Genomic DNA, 25,248 nt, shown 5'->3' with positions numbered 1-25,248 from the left:
GGCCGCGGCCAGCCCTGTGCAGCAGGCGAGGCCGTGCATGCGTGTGGCATGCCCGACGGTGCTGACCTGTGCTGTGCGTTTGTTTTCCTTTGGTATCCCAGAAACACGCGTGTGTCCGAAGCTCGGGTGAGCACCTAGGGCCATGCTGCGTCTCCGACGGCTGCTCCCAGGTTGCCAGGACCGAAATCGCCCAGCACACCCGCCCACGGGCACAAACCACTCTCCCTCCTCCGTGTCTAGGGGAGTTTCCATTCCAGCTAGAGGGTCTGAGTGGCCGCCTAGAGAAGCGGTGCCGAGGCGTGGCCGGTGAGAACCACCCAGGCCCATCCCTGCACTTCCCTCCCCGCCATGCCCCTCCAGAGCCCAGCGACGGGTTCCCGCGAGCACAGCACGTGTGAGACTTCAGGATAAGCCACGGGCAAAGAGAAAAGCCATGGGCTCCTCCCCAAAGAAGCCAGTAAGGACGAGCTATCACATTCATCACCATTTAAATTTTTACTCCACCTTCTTTCAAAAGGATTTGAGATGCATGATGTTAAAGAGCCCCTAAAACAGGACCAGAGAGTGAGACCATTCTTGCAGAGCAAAGGAGTCGTTCCCAAAGCGCCCGGGGGCCAAGACCTGGGGCGTGAAGAAACCACCGCTACATGTCCTGGTGACGAGGGTCCAAGATGTGCAGGACCGGGCCCCACACCCATCGCAGGACACAGTTGCTTCCCTGGCAGGTGACAACCGGAAGGTGAGGACGAGGTCTGAGCTGACAGAGTCCCCCCCAGGGAATCAGGAAACCAAGCCCCAGACCAAGTCCTGCCTTTTTAACCGAGTTTTATTAGAAGGCAAGCACGGAAACTCACAGAACTGTCCCCTGAGGCCTGGGGGCCTCCAGCTCTCTAGTCTTTGTTCTCTGATCTCCATCTTGAATGGCAAAAAAAATTCACTTAAAGCAGCTGCGAAAGTACAAGAGGCAGGATTCTGCCCCCTTTAGATCCCCACCACACGCACGGGGCATCCAGGGTCGAGTGAGGATGGGCTCCTGATGCCCTGTCCATGCAGAAGGGAGGCACCCCTGCGACACCTCGAGTCCGTCACTTGCCTTGACCTGCTTCACTGCTGAGGACTCAGTTCTGGCTCCAACGTGCTGGTTAAACAGCCTCTCACTCCTCCAACTAAAAGATCCATATCTGAAATTCAGCGACCAAAATACAAATAGCAAAGCTCTGTAATAGCCAGGGCTCCGCACTTAACCCAGAAAATGCAAGCACAGCATCACTCTTGTAACAGCGGGACAAAAGCGGCACAACATGAGTTGCAGGCATTTGTCACCAGAGAACAAGAAGTTGGGATACTAAGTTTGGAAAGAAAAACTTTTCCTGGGATTTAATATAAAGTCAACTTATCACTTTTTTGGCCATGCCGCATGGCATGAGGGATCTTAGTTCCCAGACCAGGGATCAAACCCAGGCCCCCTGCAGTGGAAACGCAGAGTCCTAACCACTGGACTGCCAGGGAAGTCCCACCCGAGTTCTTTTATACGAGGAAACGGGCACAGCAGTGAACAACTTCTCCAAGATAAAGTTTCAAGAGACATGAAAATGTTTTTGCAAAGAGATGACTCATATTAATCTTTCAGAAAAATGGAGGAAATTAAATCTTAATTCAGTGCACAAGCTAGGATCAAAAGCCAGTTTACGTTAGTTTCTGACGGTTTGACGTGTCACTGGGACAAAGCTCAGAGAACCAGAGGCCTCAGGGCTGGTTGTGTCTCAGACACTCTGGACCCTATGTCTGGAGGCACAGTCCACTCCTGGCTGGAATCTGTGACCAGAACCTCAGCTCACAGTGCTCTGAGCTGCTGCCTGGAGATGTGGTCCGCACTCTGTATGAACGAGCTCCTGCTTCAGGGAGCGGGCAGCAGGGAAGATGCAGGGGACCGACCCATAAATGGGCAGGGAGGGCACCGCCCTTGAGACCTGGTTCTAGGGGCTTGGAAGGCGCCCATCCACCTATAATGAGTGCCCCCACCAGGCCTGGATCGAGGCACTGGCTCTTCAGAAACCACCCAAATGTCCTCATCTATAAACATCTGCTCCTAGAGAAAGCCACCCCTAATGACCTGGTACCCATTAGCACCCGCATGGGGACCAGTCTGTCGGGTCAGGAGGGCACTTCTCGCAGGGAAAGATGGATGAGAGAAGAGTCCCCAGGGCAGCAGGAAGTCCGTTTCAGGGCCTTGAGCTTTGTCGCAAGTGAGCGAGAAACGGAGAGGGAGCTGGGGAGGAGGGCCCCCCCGCAACAGGAGGGCAGGGAGGGGGCAGGAGGGCTGGGGTGACCAGAGGCCAGAGGAGGGGGCCCCAGGCTCAGAAGCGGCACCGGGGTGGTGGGAGGGCTTGGCTCAGGTCAGCCCAGAGCTAGAGGTGCATCTCCTTCTGCTCCAAACTCCACCGGGAGCTCAGCATCAACGCAGGCTTGCAACTTGCATCTTTTAATTAGATAAGTCGGGAAATTCAAGACCAGGGGAGCCTGCACACCTCCCCACTCAACAAACACTTCAGTCGCCCCAAAAGCAAGACAGAGACAACAAAGGGCCCCCGCCCGCCAAACCTGCTGGGGCCACCGTCCAGCAGCTCTGGGCTTCACGCTTGCCCTGGTCCGAGTTTGCGTCCACCCTCCCACAATCTGCCCTCCCCAGCACACACGGCTTCCCGTCGGGGAGAAGAGCGACGTGGGTTCCCCGCCTGGTCCTCGGCCCAGCCGGGGGAGTCAGAAGGTCGGCGGCTCTGCTTGTCCAGCCCCACACACGGGTCTACCACGTGTGACAGCAAGTTGCTGGGTTTAGGACTATCTTTGGGTTTGGTTTTTGCCGAGCAAAGGATCTGCAGGTCTATAACTGTTTGCTTTGCGTTCCTCTGTAAGTCTGCCTTTGCCCACCTGGCCACTACGGGGCCCGACGTCTGCTATTCCTCACAAACATCGACTTGAGTTGCTTTTCAAGCAAACGCAGGTCATATTTTTCCCACACAATTTCTTTTTCACAGGATTCTGTTCTCACCAATAAAGTTAAATGCCTTCTTTCTTGCTTTTTTTTTTTTTGTATAGTGTTTATCACATCTGGAGAGCCATAAATATTAAATACATGGTGTATTAATGCCCAGAATAGAATAGAGTATTTTGATGAAATCCTATTTTTAGATTAAACATTTCAAGATGTGTCTATAGTATCTTGTTTAAAAAAATTTAAAAAGACATTTGAAACAAAGTAGACATTTTTAATTTAGATAAACTTCTATACCCATTTTTTAAGAAGCCATTCTAATGAAATCATCTCATTGGCCCAAATTTCAATAGCACTTTCTAATAACACCAAAGGGAAGTTAGGAAAGTCTCTGACCTCTTTTGGCAGAAACCTTGGTAACACCCAGCAAAGCCGGGTGAACCGGGGCAGGTTTCCCCTCCCCCTCCCTTTCCAGGAGCAGGAACTAACCGGCCTGCGCGGGTCAAGTCCTTGCGGGGGTCCCGGTGGGGTGAAATTTCGAAAGCTCAGTGATTCAGGAGAGACAGACCCGCGCCCCAAGGCCCCTCCCAGCTCAGTGACAGGAGCACGGGGGGAGGGCGGAGGGGGTCACAGCAGCCCCCACCTGCCGCGGTCCGCGGTCCTGACACCCCCAGCTGCAGCACGGCCGGCTCCGGACAAGACACCCCCACAAACGCTGAATCGGATCAAGTAAAATATGGGGTGGGGAGCGGTGCGAGGAGGCAGAAACCCGAGACGGAAGCAGCCGCCTTGGAGGAACGGCTCTGGGCCTCAACCTGCCTCCTCTCCCTCTTCTATTTCCTCTCCCTTCCCCCTCCTCCCTTTTTCTTGCCTGACACCCCGTCCTAAACTCCGCCCCAAGCCCCACTTCACTGACCTGTGGTCAGGTCTTTGCTCAGGACGAGGAGGCCCTGGCAAGTTCCTGTGAATTCTTGTCCAGAGGGGCCTGCAGTCCCTTCAGACCCCTGGAGCCTGTCCACCAAAAGGGACACTGATGCCACAGCTCTAGAAATTTAGACCAGACAATATCACTCCTGCAGTGACGTGCAGGCAGCGTCCACCCCTGGGGAGGGAAACACCCAATTCCCAACTCATTTCAGAGTCAAAGCTGGAGGGATGAAATATCCTCTAGAGACAAAGGATCTGGATTCTAGGGCCTCTTTTCACACAGGCACTAGGTTTCTATCACTCTGACGAAGATGCATCAGTAAAAAAGGCGAAAAAAAAAAAAAACTTTCCCAGCAGTGCCCAGTTGTCAGCATTTTTTTAAGCAAAATGAACTTAATAAACAGTAATTCTTAAGTGAAGGTATGTACATGAAAAGCATGATTGAATGGCAATATTGTACCAATCGATGTACATTTGTAATATTTGTAAAAAAAAATTCCAAAACCTTAAAATATGAATTTACATGTTAATTTGCCTCTAAGTTCTGTAAATCGCACTTCAGTGAAATCTGATAAGTGAATGTTTCTGTTACGTGAATAAAAATATCAAGTACAATTGCGCTTTCCCGGGGTGTTGGGCCTTTTTCATCAAGCAGAGTTCTAGGGGTTCAGAGTCCATGGAAGGTCTGCCCCCCACAAGGAAATGGCACAGTCCACTCTGAAACCTCTGTCTTCCAACGACCATGTCTGTGCAAGGACGGCCGGGTGCTGCCCTGACGGATGTTCTATCGGTGAGCTACGGGCAGTATCCCAGGGCCAGGAGTGGAAGACGCCCCCCAAGCCCCGACTCGGTGTCTCACTCCCTGGGACCTTCCCTCGTTTTCTCACTGCTCCGTCCTCATCCCACTGGTGCCCAGGGCCGCCCCTGAGGGGAACCGGGGAAGTCAGAATATTTCAGTGCTTTGGAAAGCACGGCACACACTTACAGTGTTCTGAGTGCCACCCTGCCCCCCAAGATCTTCACGTGCAATGTAGACGTGGCCATAATTTTCCCACAGAATACTAAGCCAGGTGGCTACTGGGCATAAGACAGACCTAGGGCATCACCCAGGGGCGTCCACAGTCCCAGGTCTACAGCACTCAGCACAGGCTGGTCACCCCTGGGTTCAGTGAGCGCCTGCCAACAACATTCTGTGCCCATCAAGGGGCTAACAGAAGGGGCTTCACTCTTTCGCTTGTCACCCTAGAGCGGGGGCAGAACATGGACTGCTGAGCTGCAGTGTAACGGTCGCAGGTGAGCTCTCTTCGCTGAAAGTACATCTGAGTCCAAAACCCTAACATCCCTTCCGGGAAGGGTGGGGATTTCTTAAAAGGGTTTCAGTCTATATTTATTTGCCGTCAAGCACAGCAAGGGCATGGGATCTCAGGGTGGAGGCGGGGGTGGGGGAGGGCAGGAGATTCTGCAGCCTCCTTCCTCTTCAGGCCAGGGGTGGGGGGACTGGGCAGCTTCTCACCTTTCAAGTCCTATGGTCAGTTGCCCGAATAGAGAGAATGCTTACGGCCACACCTACCAGCCAGGGGTCTCCAAAATACAGACCCAACAGGACGTGAACATGGAGAGAGGTTTACTTTAAGGAAGTGGCCCTGAGATCGTGAGGGGAGGTCCCCCTGTAATCAGGCCTCAAGCAGAGGGTCTGGCAACCCCTGAAGGGAAAACGAGCCCAAGGTGAGGACACTTACAGACTACACGGGATGACAAAGGGCCGCCTGGTGGCCGGGGGCCTGGACGGAGAAAGGCTGGAGGTTCGGGAGGAAGGTGGGTGGGGCTCAGGGTGGAGGCAGAGTGACTGTCTTGGTATCGCAGGGGCAGGCAGGCGACTTAGCCTTTTCTCCTGTCCTAACACTCCGGGGCCTCACGGACAAAGTTGCCACAGAGGCTGTGCGCAGACTGCAGGGCGCGGTCCCTCCCCCAGGGCTGCTGCAGCTGCCGCTGAGCTGGGCGACCACACCTGCCAGCAGGAGACCAGCCAGTACCTGGCAGCGAGCGGATCAGGTCAGGGTCCTTCTTCCCGGAGAGGCGGCCTGTTGAGAGTGGGTAGACACGGGTGCCACCCAGGCACTGAGTGCCACGCCTCAGACCGAGGGACCCACCTGACATCGCAGGAGGTAGGAGGATTACTATGTGACCCGCCACGGACCAGGCCACGGAGTAGCGAGGTGGCCTCAAGGGGCAGCAGGAGGCACCCCCTCCCCCCGGGCAGGATGCTATCATTCAGGACCTAGCGCCTACTGTAAATCAACAGGCAGCAAATAGGTTCTGGAAACCAAGGGGGAGGAAATGGGCCCACTTCCACGAGTCCCCTTAGGCACTTGGAGAATCTGAGCTTCTCAACCCGCCACCTGGGAGGGGTCGAAGGAGGAGCTGCACTGCTCCCCACACGGCAGACCCGCAGGAAGCGGGTCGTCATGACTACATGATGGGGCAGGAAGGAGGGTGGTCTGCCTCTTGGGTGTCCACTGGGTGTGTCCCAGAGGGGCGCCCCTGCCCCAGGGGCAGCCACACCCACACGGACCCTCTGACCTTGAGGTCCCTGCGGGAGAGGGCTGAGCTGGACGCCCCCGCGGACCACAGCCCCGCCTGGCCCCACTTTCCTCTGTGACCCAGGCGCACAGCTGTGGCCCCACGCTCTGCTCCTGCACAGGGCAGGGACCCTGCGGAGAGGCAGGTTCAGAAACTCGGTGGCTAAAATGAATAAAAACTCCCACAGCACTTGCTATTTACCTGTGGGTGGACCTGAGGACGCGCCTGTTGACATTTGTAAAATGAGACAGCCTTCCTGCGTTTGGAATTCTTTCTTCATCGGGGTTCTCGTTAGCGCAGGAGTTGCAGACGGATGACTCGCTTTGCTGGGATTCAGACTCCCGCGTCTGGAAGACACTCGGCCACCCCCGGGGCTCTGTGGGCCGAGCTTAGCCCCAAACTCTGCTTCAGGTGAGGAACTGCGCATCGGTTCTGTCCAGCGTGACTTCTGACCTTCGCCCCATCCCTGGGGACCCGCGGAGAACAAAGGGGAGCAGAAGGGAACTGTAACTGCTGTCTTCACCAAAAAGCCTCTGACTTCCTCCCCGGGCTGAGGTGCTGACGCTCTGACGCCTGGACAGCTGAGCCAGGGATGGAGGAGGCACTCTCGTGGCCACCTGGACACGGCCCGGATGTGGCGGGAGGACTGTCCAGGGCGACCGGCGATGAGCCTTCGCCCCTCACAGCGGAGGCAGCTGGGGGCTCCTGTGAATGCTTACCTGACGCACTGAGGAGCCCCACCCCCCACCGGGGACACAGACAACTCTGCACCTCCTGAATCAGCCGGAGGACCGTGCATCGCTGGGGATGAGGCCACGTCCCAGCTCCGCGTCCCAGCACCGGGAGGGACTGCCCTCGTCCACCTTGGCTGTGACGCCTGGTCTCCTCACAAACATGCTCACCACAAGCTCTCTCAGAGGGAGCGCCCGGCGCCTCGCGCAGGGATGCGGTGCTGCCCTCACCCTGCCGGCCACCCACGAAGCGTCCTTCTCCACAGAAACCCGAAGACCCACGTCTCAGAGAGGCCGGCGCCTCAGCGAGGACTGCTTCGCATTTCAGAGAGAAAAGTACTCTCCATACTGAAAGCTGGCAGAAAACGAGGGCCGCTTTGCGGACAGACGGATGGCCTGCCCACCCCCGTGAGGTCCTGCTGCCTCTGTCAGCCCACCCAGCAAGGGACCCGGGCTGCCCGCCCCACGCCGGGCGCCCTGAGCACTCGCGAAGCTCTCCGTCGGGTCGGTTTCCTCTGTGGGTGGAGGCTGTTTTCACGGAGGCTCCGGGACCAGAAAGACCCACGTTCGCCCCACAGCTCCAAGTAAGGCAGCCTCTGAGCCCCAGCCCCTCACCTTTTAACAAAAGAACCACACACGCAGCGGAGGACTGAGATGAGGGTTCAATGAGACAAGCAGGAAAGGGTGAACCTGCTTGGGAAGAACTTGTCATGGTGAGGACCGTTATTCAAGTCAGGTAGGCGCTCCCGTCCTTCCCACGACTTCTGGGACTTCAGCCGCTCACCGAGAGGGAGGGTCAATGGGATCACTCCCTCCAGGTTCGATAAACAACATTTACTGAGACTTGCTGTGAGCAAGCCATCATGCTCCACCCTCAGAGATAATAAAACGCACATGCCGCGATCTGGGTCCCAGAGAACTGACGGGCTAGTTGATAGAGCCGAACACAAAGCAATTTTAAAAGAACTTAAACGGTGCTGGCAAAAGGAAGAGCTGTCACCAGGTTGAACATAATTAGCAGCTGAACAGCAGTGCTGTTGACTGAAGCGAGGGGGCCACAGAGCAGGGTGGCCCAGCAGGGGACTGAATAACCAGGGGAGGTGAGGGCACCCGGCGGGGGCGTGAGGATGGCGTAACGTCAGAGGCCAAGATCACCCTGGGCAGGGGTCCATCAACAGGAAGGGTCGGGAGGTGAGACCACCGCGTTTCTGCAGACAGAAGAGGGAAATGCAAGCGGTCCTACCTCCAGGAGCCGCCAAAAGCCCTGATCTATAAATACCCGCCGTTTCAGACCAGGGGAGCTGTGTCAGAGGCAGCCACCAGGAGAAGGGCAGAGATGTGGAGGTAGTCAGGGACTGGTAAAGGGACCAGTCCTGACACACACACTGCCCTTCTCGCCTGGACTCAGGGACGGGGGGTGGGGGCTGCTCCGCTCCTGGACATCCCACAGCTCAGGGTAGGTGCCCACAAAGCACCTGCACCCGGGCTCAGGTTGGAGGTAGAGAGTGTGGTTGGTCGTGGACACAGAGAACCCACCCCCAGCCTGCAGCTAAGCCGCAGCCCTTCCCCCAGCAACAACAGCTGGAACAGCACACGTGACACTCAGTGTGGTTCCCAAGCACTTCAGGGGGTGGGAACCATGAAAGTCCTTGGAACCAAGAGAAAACTGTGGCCCGGGGGTGAGGCAGGGCTTCATGTCTGAAAACTTCCAGGGGGCCCTGCGGGCAGCACACACAGGCCGAGGCTGGGGCAGGAGACAACCCGTCCAGTCCAAGGAGGACATGGCCCACCCTAGCCCCTGGGAGTGACACAGGCGGATGCAGGGGGGGAGCAGTTCTGCAGAGTGGGGGCAGGGCTCTGAGCGTGTGCCCGGCAGCACGGGTGTGGGGACCGGGGCTGCAGGAGGCACGGGCGGGAGCCCCAGGGGCCAGGTGGGCAGAAACCCGACCCCTGAGCTGAGCTGTCCGCAGCCAGCACCCCCTTCTGCCTCCTCCAATCGGCGGTGAGGCACCAGAACACCGACCGCCCGTGAGGTGTGAGGACAGCGCCCGGGGCACGCTGAGCAGCAAATCCCTGCCGAGGCCCCACAGACTGGCTGGGCCCTGACGGTGGACACCCGAGCCACAGCCTAAGAGGTCTGAGCTCCCTGAGGCCATCGCGCTGTGTGTAAGCCCAGGCGACACGGACAGGCAGCTTCTGAGCTGAGCCAAACTCCTCTGTCAACCCAGCTCAGGTGCCAGACACGCAAGAAGACACCTGCAGACAAGCCCAGAGCTCAGTCTTCCAGGTGCTGCGGAGGAAAAAAAAGTCATCTTCGATACGCCCTTTCTGAACTCCAGACCACAGAACCTACAAGCGTAATAAATGACTGTTTTGTACACACAAGAACACGCACACTAAATATCCAACTGCACTCTCTTTCTGCTTGCGTGGTTTCTGATGAAGAGCCTGCCATTATTCTTATCACCTGTCTCTGTAGGCGTTATTTTTCTGTAGGCGCCTTTCAAGATTCTGTCTCTGGTGCTCTGCAGTCTGAACAGAATGTGCCCAAGTGTTGATTTTCTGGCATTTACGCACTTGGTATTCCCTCAGCGTCTCTGATTTGTGGTTCGCTTTCTGTCATTAATTTTGGAAAATTCTCAACTGTTATTAATTCAAACCTTTTCCTCGCGCTTTCTCTCTTCTCCTGGTATTCCCATACGTGGATGTCACACCTTTCATAACTGTCTCACAACCCCTGGATATTCTGTTCTTTTTTCATTCTTCTTTCTTTGCATTTCTGTTTGGGATGTTTCTATTGACCCACCTTGAAGCTTTTCTGAGGTCCAGTCTACTAAAAGACTCCAGGAAGGCACTGTTCATGTCTGTCCCAGGGTTGTGACTCTCTCTCAGGGTTTCCACATCTCTGCTTATGCCCCATAGGTTCCTGCACACTGTCTACCATTTCCACTCGAGCCCTTGGCATGTTAATCACAGTTGTTTTACAATCCTGGCTGGGTGACTCTAGCATCTCTGCCATGTCCAAGCCCACTGCTGTTTTACAGGAGCCTGTGGATGTGGTGGTCAGGAGGGGAGACGGGAAGCGTTCTGAAGACCTGTGATCAGGTCCATCTTTTGGTGAGCCTGGGCCCTGGGCTATGACCTTCACAAGGGGCAGGAGGCCTAGAGGGGCTGGGGCCAAGTCATCCTTCCCCACATCAGCATGGCTCCAGGGAAGCCGCGCCCTCGGCAAGAAGGCGTCTGTGGTGGAGACAGCGCTGGGCTTAGGATCAAAGATGAGGGACTTCCCTCTGACCTGGAAACCTAAGCAGTGAGGTGTGGTGGCCCCGGGGGTCTCATCTCAAGCCAACCCACCCTCAGCAGTTCGCCAGGTCACCACTTACGGCCCCACCCGTCCGGCTCCAGCAGCACCTGCTTCTCAGAAGCTGTGACTCTGCATTGCCCGTCTGTCTCCAGTTCTCAGAGCCATGGTTTGCCCTCTGACCCTCAATCCTCTAAGAGACCTAAGAAAAAGCAATGACCTGTCTGCTCCTCTTTTTTCCTGCTATGATGGAAGGAGACAATCGCCAGGCTCTGCACCTGTCCGAGCAGAAACCAGTCTCCAGCACAACCACCCTGGAGAACTGTACGGCAGTTCCTCAAGAAGCTCCAAATATTCTAAGCATAGGGCCCAGCCATCCCACTTCTAGGTGACTACCCAAGAAAACTGAAAGTATATGTGAATACAAAGCCTTAACACAAATGCTCACACCAGCTTTATTTCTGATAGCCAGCAACTGTAAACAACCTGAATCTCCATCAACAGGTGAGCGGATAGACGACGTGACTTGACCGCACGTGAACTACTACTCAGCGATAAAAGGAATGAACTACTGACACAGGCAATAACAAGAAATTGCAAGACAACTCTTCTGAATGAAAGGCAAAAATAAGTACAGACTATGTAACTGTTGCATTTACACAAAATTCTAGGAAATGCAAACCAATCTTCAGTGACAGGAAGCAGACCAGCAGCTGCAGGGAGGGGGCTTCGGAGGGGCAGGAGGCAGGAAATGCATAGGCGTGAGCAAAACTTCTGGGGTTATAACTGCACTATCTTGCCTGTGGTGGTGATTTCACGGGAGAATATGTCAAAACTTATCACACCTTACACTTTATATATGTTCAGTGTATTTTACATATTCAGTCAATTAGACCACAATAAAATCGTTTCTAAAAAAAGGAAAATCAGGTTGATATAATACTAGAGAGGGATCAATCATAGAAGATATACAATTAATTTTATCACTGAAAAAGAAACCAAGTTTACCAGGAGGACATTTTGTTTTTTTTTGTTTTTTTTTTTGTGGCACACGGGCTTAGTTGCTCTGCGGCATGTGGGATCTTCCTGCAGCTGGGATCGAACCCGTGACCTCTGCATTGGCAGGCGGATTCTTAACCACTGTGCCACCTAGGAAGCCCTGACATTTTGTATTATTTATGGAGAATCAGTTCAGAGCAGAAAGACATCACTATCGCACATGCATGACATTTATTAAATGATTATATTTTAGCAAATAAACTAGAATTTATCCACCTACCCAAATAAATGCTGCTTTCCCAAAAACACAGACTGTGAGAATAAAAATTCTTATTCTGACATGTGGCCCCTGCTCAACACTGACTTTTGGACAGTCTCCTAGATTTGAAATTACCTTTGGTCCCCATTTATGAGCAACATAAGAAAACGACTTTTATTGTTTTACGATCACACCTGGTAAATGAAATCCTTATTACATTTCCCACTTGAAAGCTAGGATTTCCAAAATGGATGTGACAACAACCCAATTTTGACAGCGTTAACACGTGCCTTTTGACAATTTCCTTGGTGATGTTTTTTCCAAGAACATGATCTTGGAAGAAAATTGGCTTTGCATTTCCTCCCATGGAAGGCACACACTGACTGAAAATCTGACAGTTTAGAATAAAACTACATGCTTATAAGTGGAAGAACTGGTATCTGAGGTGAGAAAAACAGGGTTATGCAATAAGCCTGAAACTGGAGGAGTCAAAACCATTACTGTAGACACCCCCGTTGCACCAGCACTCACTCAATTCCTCTTGGAATAGCCCACGCTTTCCCTTTAGGATTATTTATGTTCCTCTTTCGATTACGTATTAGATACATTAAAGGAATATTTGTAGACATACATAAGTTACAAAGTGTGAAAACTGGAACACACACTTGTGTCCACTGTCCTCATCAGGCACTGGACATTGCCAACTGGTCACACCCTCTCTTCCCACGCCACCTCCACCCCTGGCCCAGAGACAACCATTCGGAAAGCTGCGTTTTCATCCCATGAACAACGCGCCATGATCACATGCGTGTGGTTGGGCCGACACGTGCCTTACAAGCTTTCATACGTATCAATCTGCATGCAGCTGCGTGCGGGTCACTCATCTTCCGTTAAGTAATATTTCTCTGTGTAGACGTACCATGATTTGCTTCCTGGTCCCTGCTGACATGTGTTGGGTTGTTCTGTGTTTGGTGCTATGACCTTGCACATGTTCCCTGGTGCAAACATGCAAAAGGTTCTCCAGGATGGTGGCTCTCAAACTGCACAGGAGCTTAAACAAACGGAAGCCTGTGTAAATGCAGAATCTTGAATCCTAACCCAAGAGATTCTGAGTCAGTGGCTCTGGGGTTGGACACAGGAATCTTAATTTCAACAGACAAGCAAGGTCTTCTGACATTACTTTAAACTGTTCCTTCTACACACGAGTGCCTGCACACATCCAGACCTACACAAGAGTGTCTCCGCTCTGCCATATCATTTCACATCCAAGCCAACAGTATTTAGGTTTTCTCTCTTGTGATGTATGTATGCACAACTGCCACCCAGCACCCAAGTCTCCCGTAGACGTGCAGGACTCTACTGTGCGCTGTCCGGGATGCTGACCCTTTGTGACTTACGTGTTGCAACCACAGTCTGTGGTCTCCTAAGTCACCCTTACAAGGAGTCCTTTAATGCACAGATCTTTTCATTTTCGTGCGGTTGGACGTACCAATCTTTTCTGGTATGGCTAATGCATTTTTAGGTAGTTGTTTAATAAACACAGTCATAAAAATATTCTTTTCTTTAATATTAACGTTTTGCCTTTAACATACAATGTTGGAATTTTCTTTTGGTGTGAGGTAGGGATCCAAATTCCACATGAGTAATCCGTAGTACTGGAACCATTAATTAAATAGCCACTTTCTCCCCACTGATCTGTGATTATATGAGCTGAAATATTTCAGGTTTTCATATACACACTCATCGATTTTGATCTCTTTCTGCTCTCCTGGTCAATTCCCCATTCCTGTGCAAACCTCAGTCTGTTTACTGCAGCCCTGCCAGGCTTAAGGTACATCCTTTTTTTTTCCTTCTCCTTTCCCTCCTCCTCTTCTCTCTCCTTGGGCATCTTGTTAACCCTGGCCTTTGCTCTAACAAATTTAGGAACCAGATTATCCATTTCCTCAAAAAACACAGGGGTGATGTGGATTGGAATTGCATTGAATCTACTTGCCAATATGGGGAACACTAACATTTTTACAATATTAACTCTTATTAATGAACATGATGGTTTGTCTTTTTTTCTTTTCTATCTTTTCTAATGTCTATGTTAAAGTTTTAAAATATTCCCATGGGGGGGATTCCTAGGTGGCGCAGTGGTTAAGAATCTGCCTGCCAATGCAGAGGACACGGGTTTGAGCCCTGCTCCAGGAAGATCCCACATGCCACGGAGCAACAAAGCCCGTGTGCCACAACTAAAAAAAAATATATATATATATTCCCATGGATGATTTCAAACTTTTTTTTATTTGTGTCACATTTTCCCCACTAGGTACCATATGTTTTGTTTTGTTTTGTTTTGTTTTGGGTTTTTTATTTATTTATTGGCTGTGTTAGGTCTTTGTTGCTGTGTGGGGGGGTTTCTCTAGCTGTGGTGAGCGGGGGCTACTCTTCATTATGGTGCATGGGCTTCTCACTGCAGTGGCTTCTCTTATTGCAGAGCACAGGCTTTAGGCACACAGGCTTCAGCAGTTGGGGCACACGGGCTTAGTTACTCCTCGGCATGTGACATCCTCCTGGACCAGGGATCGAACCTGTGTCCCCTGCGTTGGCAGGCAGAGTCTTTTTTTATAAATATATTTATTTAAATTTTATTGGCTGCCTTTAGTCTTCGTTGCTGTGTGCAGGCTTTCTCTAGTTGTGGCAAGAGGGAGCTACTCTTCATTGAGGTGCTTGGGCTTCTCATTGTGGTGGCTTCTCTTGCTGAAGAGCACAGGCTCTAGGTGCACGGGCTTCAGTAGTTGTGGTGCACAGGCTCACTAGTTGTGGCTTGTGGGTTCTAGAGCACAGGCTCAGTAGTTGTGGCGCACAGGCTTAGTTGCTCCACAGCATGTGGGATCTTCCCAGAGCAGGGATCAAACTCATGTCCCCTGCATTGGCAGGCGGATTCTTAACCACTGCACCACCAGGGAAGTCCCATACCTTATGTTTTTGTTGCTAGTTTAAAATGGGACCTTTTCAGATACTGGGTGATATATTGCAATGGTTCTGAAAAACTATAAAAAGTGACTAAAGTCACTTCTGCCCAGTTCCTTTTTATCACATTTCCCAGCCCCTCAGTTACCACTTTTAATCATGTCTTATCTTCTTTCCAAGTGTTTTTTTCCTTTGTGGTTACCCTTGAAATTTCTCTATAAATGTTTAATAACTTAAAGACTTAATCTTTCAAACCCCCAGCTGAACAAAAATAGACATTTAAACCACAAGCCCCGGTCAGACATAATTTGGCACAGATGTCTGCCAGCACATCAGCCCATTCTGAACCATTCCTTTGTGACTTTTTCTTCTCAGTTCCTCCTTGAGAAGTTCCCTTAGGGAAGGAGAACTGGTGAAAACTGCTTTTGTTTGCCCCCAAGCCATCATTTCACATGCATTCCTGAAGGAAGTCTTACCAAGCAGGAAATTCTAGTTATTTTCCCTTCACGCTCTGAAGCACTTGGCATTATTGTCACGAAGACGAACTACTGGAGAGAGACGGACTTTCTTGGTTCTAGTTCCAAAATCTCCCACGCGGGATCCTAACGGCCCCCTTTGGGTTAGTGGAGCGTAAAATGATGGCTTGCTTGGCACCCGGGTGGGAGGACGTGGCTGTAGAAGGTGGTGACAAGGGGCTCAGCAGCAGGGAGTAGATAAACTCGGCCCAGGTAACAAACCGCAGTCTTTAAACTGTGGCTGGAACTTCCCAACACATCCCGTACCACTGCAGCGGGGTGGGATGCACACGGGAATCCTTATCACACACTCAGCATCCTTTGGGTACCAAGGGATGTCTGTGTGCTCGCAAAGACGGGAGCCCATGAACCGTGCTGATCGTGGGATAAAGAGCCCTGCCCTCCCCATCCTGCTGCCCATCAGCACAACTCCCATGGGGCAGGACCCCCGCCCCCACCATCCTGCACACGTGGGGTAAACCCGCTCTTCCCAAGGCCTGTTTAAGCCCATCAGGGGCACCCTCCCCCTTTGCTCTGGCCTCCGCCCCCCCCCCGCCCCCAGGGTGCCAAACGGCTGCTCAATCTACTTGCCTTTTGACCAAAAGCTGCTTAAAGACGTTTTAATAAATTTGATTTTAAACTCACAGCACTTTCATGATTTCATTTTCAGCCTCTTCCCACAATATGGACTACATATCATATGCTACATATAAAACAGAGGTGCTCCCAATTTTTGGAATAATTTCCTTGACGTCTAATTTATTAAGGGAAAATGGAAAACCTCTGGATGGTGAAGGAGATGCGTCTTACTCATATTTTGATGAAATCAAAGCAAGTCCCGCCTTCTTGATTCTTTACACTAACATGCAAACTTTTAAATGTAACTGAAGACATGATTATGGAACCTAGACAATACTCACATGTCTCTGAAAGGTAAGGAGAGGGAGCAATCGTGGAGAGCTTCTGCCCTCGGGGGACTGAGGGTGCCCCCGAGGCCCGTGCAAGGTGGACAGCAGCGGGGCCTCCTGGTCTGAGGTGGGGCTGGGGCAGGCGGGCAGCAAGAGCCCTGCCACCTGCGGGCTCCCACAGCAGCCCCGGCTGCACCCCACGTGTGTCCCACGGCAACCCCGGCTCCACCCACGTGGGTGAGAAGAGAGCAGTGAACAGGCAGCTGCGGCCGACCCCACTCTGCACTCCCCCACAGAAAATGGGCCTACTTTTTGTTATCGCAGTTCTTTTCAACTTTCAAACAAGCTTAACCGTTGTAAGAACAGGACTAGCATCTTATGAAACTCTGAGGAACTTTGACAAATGCCTGTAGTTTGTCAAATTGTTAACTCCCATCAGAAATTTTGGGGCAGTGATACAGGAATGGAGACGTGTACCCTGGGTCATTAAATTACAGCATAACCAAGAGAAAATATAATACAATTGAGCTTTTAAGTCTAAAATTACAATTTTTCAAGTGGGCAGTACTATAATTTGTTCCCTTTCTACATCGCTGTGATGTCCAGCAGCCATTAATGATGCTTTACCAAAGCACAGACATGAACAAGGCAAAATAATAAAAAGACTCCTAATGACAGCTTTACAACAGCAGTTACAGAACATGGATTTTTTAATGAGTTTCATACTGCAATGAAGACACTGAACACTTAAAAACAATTACATCAACACAGTAAAAACACCTGCTCCTGCACAACACTTATAAATGCACACCTCCCCCCCAGAAGGAAGTTTATTTCACAGATTTAAGCAACAGATGATTTACACAGGATTCTTCAGATTCCAAAACAGGTACAGCATTTGATCTTGCCAAGCTGATGTGCAGTGAGAAAGGGCGCCGCTCTGCCCAGCAGCACACCTCTCGCGAAACTCTCCACCAACACACGGGTTTCCGTAACCACACATCTCCTGCGAGTAAATGAAATTCTGGACATGTCGGCACGTGGACACCACCATTCCCGTTTCCAAACACTATTTTGATACAATCAAGGCGGCTGCTCACACAACTTCATTTCAGCCGCACACGTGCACACACCTGCACACACGCACCCACTCACTACCCCCATCTCCTCACGATGCCCGAAGACGCCCCCTGTCCCCCCACCCCCGGCCACAGCGGCGGGTCCTGCTCCTGAGAAGGGCCGAGCGCTGAGGAGGGAGGGGAAGGGCGCGAGGGAGACGTGGCTGCACGTGGAGTCTCATCTGCACAGGCCACACGGCCACGCACACGTATGTTTACACGCTTCCAAGTTTTTAATATGGCGGAGATCTGGTTCTTAAGTCTGGCTTAGCGACCTGTACACACTTCCCAACTTTCCCAACAGTGATTCTAAGACACCCAGATGTGAGACTAAAGCAGGAGAGGAGCCGGCGTATGTAGGCAGCCCAGCCATAGAGACCCCAGGAGGGCAGGGAGCAGCCCGTGCCACCCTGACCCTGGTGTCAGGGAACGTCAGACTCTAACAACCAGCTCTTGAGCTGCTGTTGCTGTAAAGCTGCCCTAGAACTCTTGCCATCTGTCCCTCTCTCTGGTTCTCCCCAGCCCCTCCCTCCTCCCGACCAGAAGTCACCTCAGAACCAGTCCCGACGACCCAGGTAGAGGGGCCTGAAATTGGCTACTGCGGCCCTGAGCCAAAGGAACCATCACAATCGTTTCCAACATCACCCTCCCGTGCCTGTTCCAGGGCCGGCCTCCAAGACTTGGTTATAAGTGGGGGAGAGATGGGAGGTTCTGAAATGTCTCGTTACCAGACTGTAACTCGACAAGACACATGACTCACAAACACCAGGTAGAATGTCCTAAGAAGGCAAGAGTGACAGGCTCCCAGCAGACAGGGCACTGAGAGCCACCTGCCACCTGGGAGCTGGCAGCTGGCAGCTGGGGAGGAAGGAGCCTTTCCTCTTCAGTACATGGGCTATGCCGGCCTCTCCTGCCTTCTAAAGGAACTCATGTTCCAGCTGTAGATCAAAAGTGCATGAGCCAGGTGACAGTGACACCCCAAGTTTTCTGAATGCTTTGCTTTTGAGGTAGTACTCATTGATTTGCATTGCTGGCTCCCAAACACCACCTGGGAAATGAACCACTTGGAAATATGCAAACCCAAGGTGTAGAAAATAAATAAGGTTTGTTTTCAGGTAGCAGGGCCTTCTAGAAAGGTCAAGTCACATTCAATGGATAAGTCATTTGAAACTTCTAAAAACTGTTTATAACCATAGCTATAAACTAAAGTGCTTTAAATTTTACTTAATATCTGGAATCAGTGATTAGAATCATTATACTTTAGAATTTGCTAGCATGACACCTCAGGAAATTGAAATGATTTTCTATAAAAGGAGCAGAAACTTTTTCTTTTCAAAAGAAACTATCCAAATGTTGCAAATTCAACATTCTATGCTTTTTTTTTTTTTAACTTCTAAAACCCAAGTTGACTTTACAGAACTGTAACAGGACACAGACGTGAAGCTGAGTCGGCACGCGCTGGAACCCCACACGGATGTGCACGGGAGGTCCCTGCCCGCTCCTGCCGGGGCAAGGCAGACGCGGATCCCCATCCCAGAAGCACAGAGACGGCGGACACCTCCCGGTGAGAACAGGAGTCATGTTTCGCTCGTGCAGACCCCACACCCTCCTGTCACCCGACACACCCAGGGACTCCACACCAAGGGCTGTGGAAGGGGCTCCACCTCTACAGCCCATGATGCCAACACACACAAGACAGAAATAAACAACAGGGGCACACCTCTGGACACTTCATGCAGGCTGGGTACAGCGTGGCGAGGGCACACCCCCACTCAGGGTCCACCGCCCACAGCGACGGCGCCCCCGTGCCAGGCGCACCAGCAGTCACAGCGCCTGGCCACCGAGGCGCCTGGAGAGGCTCCCTCACTTCTCCTGCAGCAGTGCCGGGATGTTGATGTTCCAGCCGATGGCCTGCCGGTCGAAGCCGCAGGTGAACAGGTTGCACACGGGGTGGTCCTCGCTCCAGGCCGAGCCACACACCATCCTCCTGTGGCCCTGCGACCAAGCACAGCACAGTGAGGGCAGGGCTCCCCGCCAGGACCGCACGCACCACATAGCCCAGGACCCAATGGAGACGACAACCCTGAACGCAATGCACCCAAGTGCCACATTTCGCGTGGCTCGTGGGGAAGCCGCCACGAAATGAGGGCTCAAGCACGGACGCGCTCCACGCAGCTTGCCAGCGCCTCCAGAGCCCCAAGAGGAGGAGTCAGAGTCCAGTCAGCAGGAAGAATACACACACGGCTGCTCTGGAATTTTTTAATGAATAAATAAGGCTGGACAACACATGGGGAAAAGTAAATAAAGTTCACAAAGACCCCAAATACCACTTTAACAAACAACCTGCTCAGGTAATAAAGGAGCTAGAGATACACCTTTGGCGCCAAATAAAACAAGGATGGCCCACCACCTTCAGGAATCCCAGTTAAGAAATGCTCGAAAGAACAGCACAAAATTCCCTCTACCGTCACACAGGAGTGGTGCCGTCCACACGCGTTTGAGAGACCTCCACAGACCACAGAAACCAAGGGCTGCAAGGAAAGGGTGCCCACAACAGGGGCATGGCCTCCTCCTTGTCAATTACCCAGGAAACAACAGCAGCAAACTCCCCGCCGCGGCAGTAAAATCAAGGCGTCAGAGATGTGAATTCACAGCCGGTGAGGGAAGGGACCTACGGAGGCTACCAGAGGGAAGAGCCGGAAGCCAGCCCCAGCCCCCCGCCCACCTCTCACGCTGGGGGGCAGGGGGCGCTGCAGGCCACACAGCAAGCTCTGCTCTCTCCAGCTTTCTGCAACCTTCGCCCCACAAACGCACCGCACACACAGCCATCTTTCTGTAAAGTCTGCCTGGCTTGAAACACATTTTTTCCAAAGTAAACACCTTTACACTCTTAGCCCCGTTCAGCCTGGCTACTGACTTCAAAGAAGTGTTGCGGGGCTTCCTAGGTGGCGCAGTGGTTAAGAATCCGCCTGCCAATGTAGAGGTCACGGGTTCAATTCCAGCTCCAGGAAGATCCCACATGCCGCAGAGCAACTAAGCCCGTGTGCCAAAAAAAAAAAAAAAAAAAAAAGAAGTGTTGTGTTTCCCTTTTTAAGATCCATCAGCTGAAAGACGCTGGGATTTCCAGCTTTGCTTCTGTGACACTGAAAAACCACATTTATCTAAAGAAGAGTTGCAAGTTCAGATCAAAGTGAAATAAATGTTAATTTTAAAAACCTATTTCTAGTTTTTTAAGGAACCTCCACACTGTTCTCCATAGTGGCTGTAACAATTTAAATTCCCACCAACAGTGTAGGAGCGTTCCTTAACTAAAAACAGAGCTACCATATGATCCTGCAATCCCACTCCTGGGCCTGTATCTGGAGAAAAACATGGTCTGAAAGGATACATCCACCCCAACGTTCAATGCAGCGCTGTTTACAATATAGCCAAGACATGGAAGCAACCTAAGTGTCCATCGACAGATGAAAGGATGAAGAAGATGTGGTACATATATACAACAGAATATTACTCAGCCATAAAAAAAAATGAAACAATGTCATTTGCACCAACACGGGTGGACTCAGAGATTGTCATACTGAGTGAAACAGACAAAGAGAAATACATGTATCACAGGCAGAATCTGAAAAGAAATTATACAAATGAACTTATTTGCAAAACAGAGACTCACAGAGAACAAAGTTATGGTTGGCGGGGAGGGGAAAAGTAGGAGGGGAGGGGTAGTTAGGGAGTTTGGGGTGGACATGTACACCCTGCTATATTTAAAATGGACAACCAACAAGAACCTACTGTAGAGCACAGGGAACTCTGCTCAATATTATGCAACAACCTAGATGAGAAAAGAATTTGAAAAAAAAATAGATACAAGTAAATGTATAACTGAGTCACTCTGCTGTACACCTGAAACTACACAACACTTAATCAACTATACTCCAATATAAAATAAACAGTTAAAAAAAAAGAAGCAAAGTAAATAAGTCTATTTCACTTGCCACTTTAAGAGAGAATTAACTCAAGCACAACAGAATCCTACAATTTCCATAAGGTTGAATGTTTACATACAATTAAAAATGAAACTGTCCCCATGGAATTAGTACCACCAAGAACTGCTTAGAACTCCCTCTTTCTTGAGGAAGAAGACTGTCAAGGGCATGAAGGGACCTGGGCTCCTGGGTCAGAACGCAGACTCCCCATGCTGCACACACAGGCCCACCTGAGAGAGAATCGGACCCTGGTAAGGTGCAGGCAGGTGCTGCATCGTGACACCCAGCAGTCAGCAACCGTGAAGTCGCCAGACAGGCAATCCAGGACCTCCTTGGGTGGTGAAGCTTTCCTTAGTTATTCCAGCTCCACGAGTAGTGTGGCTGTGACGTGCACTCAAAGAAAACACAGCTCCGTAACTAACCTGCGACGGCGCACGCACAAGCTGCCAAAGGGAAGCCGCAGCCTCATCTGAGGACAGAGGGCCTTCGGGAAGCCGGTGCCACTTGGAGCAGAGCCGTGGCGGCGCAGGCCGCGGTCCTCCCCATCTGCCAACCCGCCCTGGGCCACAGCTCAGCAACCGCCGCCAGGCTCTGCCCAGCAGGAGGCAGAGGAGGCTGGGTGCAGACATGCTGCCACAGGGTCAGGAAGGACCCTGCTGGAACAACAAGGGACTGGCTGACCCGCCGGCCGCACAGCTACCACCGTGAATGCAGACAAGGCCACAGGGCGCTAGGGAGAGCGTGGGCATGTGTGGGCTCCGCAGAGCAGAGCCTAGAGGTGCTGCTCAAAGGTGGGAGCTGCTCCACTCGAGCTCCACCTGTTGCCCCCCCGCGCTGAGACAGGGACCGGCACTTGGGCTCGCCTGGGTTCCCAGGCTCACCCCAGAGGCGCTGGCTCCGCGGGTCTGCAATGGGGCCGCGGAGCCCCAGGCACCCTGGCGAGCCCGGCCCTGCACGGTGCTGTCCAAGCTGAGCCGGGAGCGACCCCTGCCTCACGAGAAAGTGCCTCTAAATGGGGACGCGACCACCACAGAAAGGGGCCTGCAGGGCCCGTGGGACAGGGGCAGGCGCCTGCCACCAGCGCATTCCACTGCTGTGCCCAGGCGGCTGAAGCATGCTGGGAGACCAAGAACCCAAAGCCCAACGCATCTCAGTTTAAACTTAAAAGCTGCTGCTCAGCTCCGGCATCGGGCAGCATCTCCAGCTTTCCGTTTCACGCACTCCAAGTACAGACCAAGTACTTCCAATGGAACCCAGCAACCCAAGACTTAGTAAGAAAATGAGTGTAAAACCATGAATATTTTTCTACTGACCACGTGCTAAAATTATGTTATTTTGGATATATCTGGTTAAATAAAATGCATTGTTAGAATTAACCTCTCTCTTTCTGAGGGGCTATAGGAGCACCGAACACGCCCAGGCTGGCTGGGGGTTCCCACCCCAGCGATGTCGGGCCCACATCCCAGGCCCCCAGGAACAGACACGGCCCCGCACGTACCTGCCGACTGCTGCGCGGGAGCCTCGCCAGCCGCACGCCCGCCATGTCAAACAGCCTCACCTGGCGGTTGTCGTGGGGGAGGGCGATGATTTTTTGGCCAACGCACACATTGATCCTACAAGGGGATAAACACGGATTCCATGCGAAACCGTGACAGCACAAGTTTCCGAGGTTACAGATGATGGTGCAGTAAGGGATGTCATACTACTCACACTCCAAGGAAAGACACACCCGCAAACCACAGGTATCATCTACCTGCCTAGAGTATCAGAAAGCAGAGGCCCAGTTCCTTCCACATAACTTACACGTACTACTCGTAATCTCTGTCCGTAAACGGCTCATTCCTGTTCTTACAAAGCTCAATACACCCACCAGATTTTATACCTGAGTTTCAATATTTATAGAATACTGGATATGCATTAGAGGATCAATAAAAAATATTCTCCCAAGAGTCTAAATCACTTTTCCCAGGGCTCTATCAAGGATACACGAATTTACAGGAAGCAGACCCAGGCCACAAGGCCCCCTGCGAGCCACACTCCCGGTCTACATGAGGAGCAGCGTGTCACCTGTTGATGGCAGAGTCTGTGCGGATGGTCGCAATGGGGGACCTCATGTTCTTCAGGTCCCAGACCTTCACGGTGCGGTCGTCACTGCCGGAGACCACGTTATCTCCCACGGTGAACACAGCAGAGGTCACGGTGCTGCAGATGAAGGGCACAGGGTCAGAACTGCATCAGGAAGTTCCCGTCCACACTGCCTAACACACGATCTTGCTGCCAGAGGCCCTGGTGGGCGAGTGGAGACGAGGACGCAGTGGGTGGTATACTCTGCTCACTGGCCCTCGCCTAAACCCCCGCTAGGCGTGCACCTGAGCACTGCTGACCTCTCCTTCTCCAGGCAACGGAGCAAGGAGAGGCTCCCAGAAAAGATGGACTAGATTAGACAAATCCAGTCCATCTCCAAAATCTCCATACAGCAGACAATTAATAAAAGTCCATCCCAACTGCAACTTTCAATCAATTTAATCAGAACACCGGAAAAAATTTCATTTCAACAACAAAAACCAGTTTAAAAAATATCTGAACAGAAATTTCTCTAAGGAAGGTCTACGAATGGCTAACAGGCCCATGAAAATATGCTCAATGTCATTAATCATGAGGGAAACAAAACAAACCACAATGAGCTACCACCTCACACCTGTTAGGATGGCCATCATCAAAAACACAGGAGATAAGTCTCGGGGAGGATGTGGAGAAAAGGGAGCCCTTCTACACTACTGATGGGAATGTAACCGGTGCAGGCACTGTGGAGAACAGTGTGGAGGTTCCTCAAAGACAGAACTACCATGTGATCTAGCAATTTCACTCCTGGGTATTTATCTGAAAAAACCAAAAACACTAATTCAAAGACACAGGCACCCGACGTTCGTGGCAGCACTGTTTACAACAGCCAGACACGGAAGCAGCCTAAGTGTCCAATGACAAGCGAGTGGATAAAGAGGATGTGCTACGTGTATACAGTAGAATGTTACTCAGCCACGAGAAGGAACGAAATCCTGCCACTTGTGATACCATCGATGGACCTGAAGGGCACTATGTTGAAATCAAAGGCCGTGGGCCCCACAGGGAGGAAGGTGGAGACCAAGGTGAATAGAGCAGCAGCCAGACACCCTGGCCGAACTCTGCACCCGAAGGGCAAGGTCACCGTCAGGGCACCGCTGCCCGAGGCACTTGACCACTGCAGGGCTCTGGGGCGGAAGCCTCCGCTGTTGGCAACTCCCGTGGACTCCAGGCATCAGGAGGTTTGGCCTAGTTAAATCCCAGCTAACATTCTGCTAAATTACTGGAAAAAGTCCCCACAAAAGCGCATCTAACCCTACGGTAATGAAATGCTGAAAGATGTTAGGTTTTCAATAAATCACGACCCTGACAGGTATTGTCGGGCATCAAAGGTGAGGCCATCCTTCCAAAAGCCCCCCCACCCTCGCGGGCCCCTCAGGGGCGGGCGGGGAGGCTCAGCTGTGCCAAGCGCCCGCCACCTCATTTATCTTGTTGCTGAGAGCAGCCGAGCGTGTGCCTCCAGCTGATGGCGCAGCACCTCCTCGCCGCACACGCTGCACGGCCTGGAACGTGCCGCTCCCTCCATGGGCCTCAATCAGCGGCGCCCAGAAAGCACGCTTCCTCATTAGGACCAACAGCTGTCCCCCAGTCACAGACACAGCTACTCTGCATAACAACCTGCCCAAGTTTCCTGGCGAAGGAAAAAATACATGATATGGAAAACGCTGGCCCAGGAGACACGGAGGCAGCAACTCCTCTGGCTCCACGCGGCACCGAGTGCAGGGCTCCCACGTCCCATTTTAGGACGTAGCTTCCGACAGAGCCAAGTGACACCTTCCCACCTGGAGAACAGGCCAGAGGAGCAAGCGCTCTGGAAATGGGACCCCGGCTGGGCCTTCATGGCTCTTCCGCCTTCAGAG

At 52.0% G+C, this 25,248-nt stretch overlaps 1 protein-coding gene across 2 annotated transcripts in view; it reads right to left on the bottom strand.

Annotated features, from left to right (window-relative positions):
- Positions 1-16,538: 16,538 nt before the first annotated feature.
- WDR37 (WD repeat domain 37) overlaps positions 16,539-25,248 on the bottom strand; it is a 49,987-nt gene continuing 41,277 nt past the window's right edge. Inside the window, exons 12-14 of one of the 2 annotated variants that reach the window (XM_057731300.1) lie at positions 23,336-23,470; positions 22,767-22,881; positions 16,539-19,280 (exon numbers count right to left, since the gene is read on the bottom strand). In XM_057731300.1, the coding sequence (XP_057587283.1) occupies positions 19,149-19,280; positions 22,767-22,881; positions 23,336-23,470 (382 nt within the window). In that variant the 3' untranslated portion in view covers positions 16,539-19,148. The remainder of the gene's footprint in view (positions 19,281-22,766; positions 22,882-23,335; positions 23,471-25,248) is intronic. The other variant, XM_057731299.1, reaches the window with a different exon arrangement.

This window comes from Hippopotamus amphibius, chromosome 4 (genome assembly GCF_030028045.1).
Source record: "Hippopotamus amphibius kiboko isolate mHipAmp2 chromosome 4, mHipAmp2.hap2, whole genome shotgun sequence".
Lineage (NCBI taxonomy): Eukaryota > Metazoa > Chordata > Mammalia > Artiodactyla > Hippopotamidae > Hippopotamus > Hippopotamus amphibius.
Note: the sequence above shows the minus strand (reverse complement) of the source record. Positions and strands in the feature narration are given on the sequence as shown.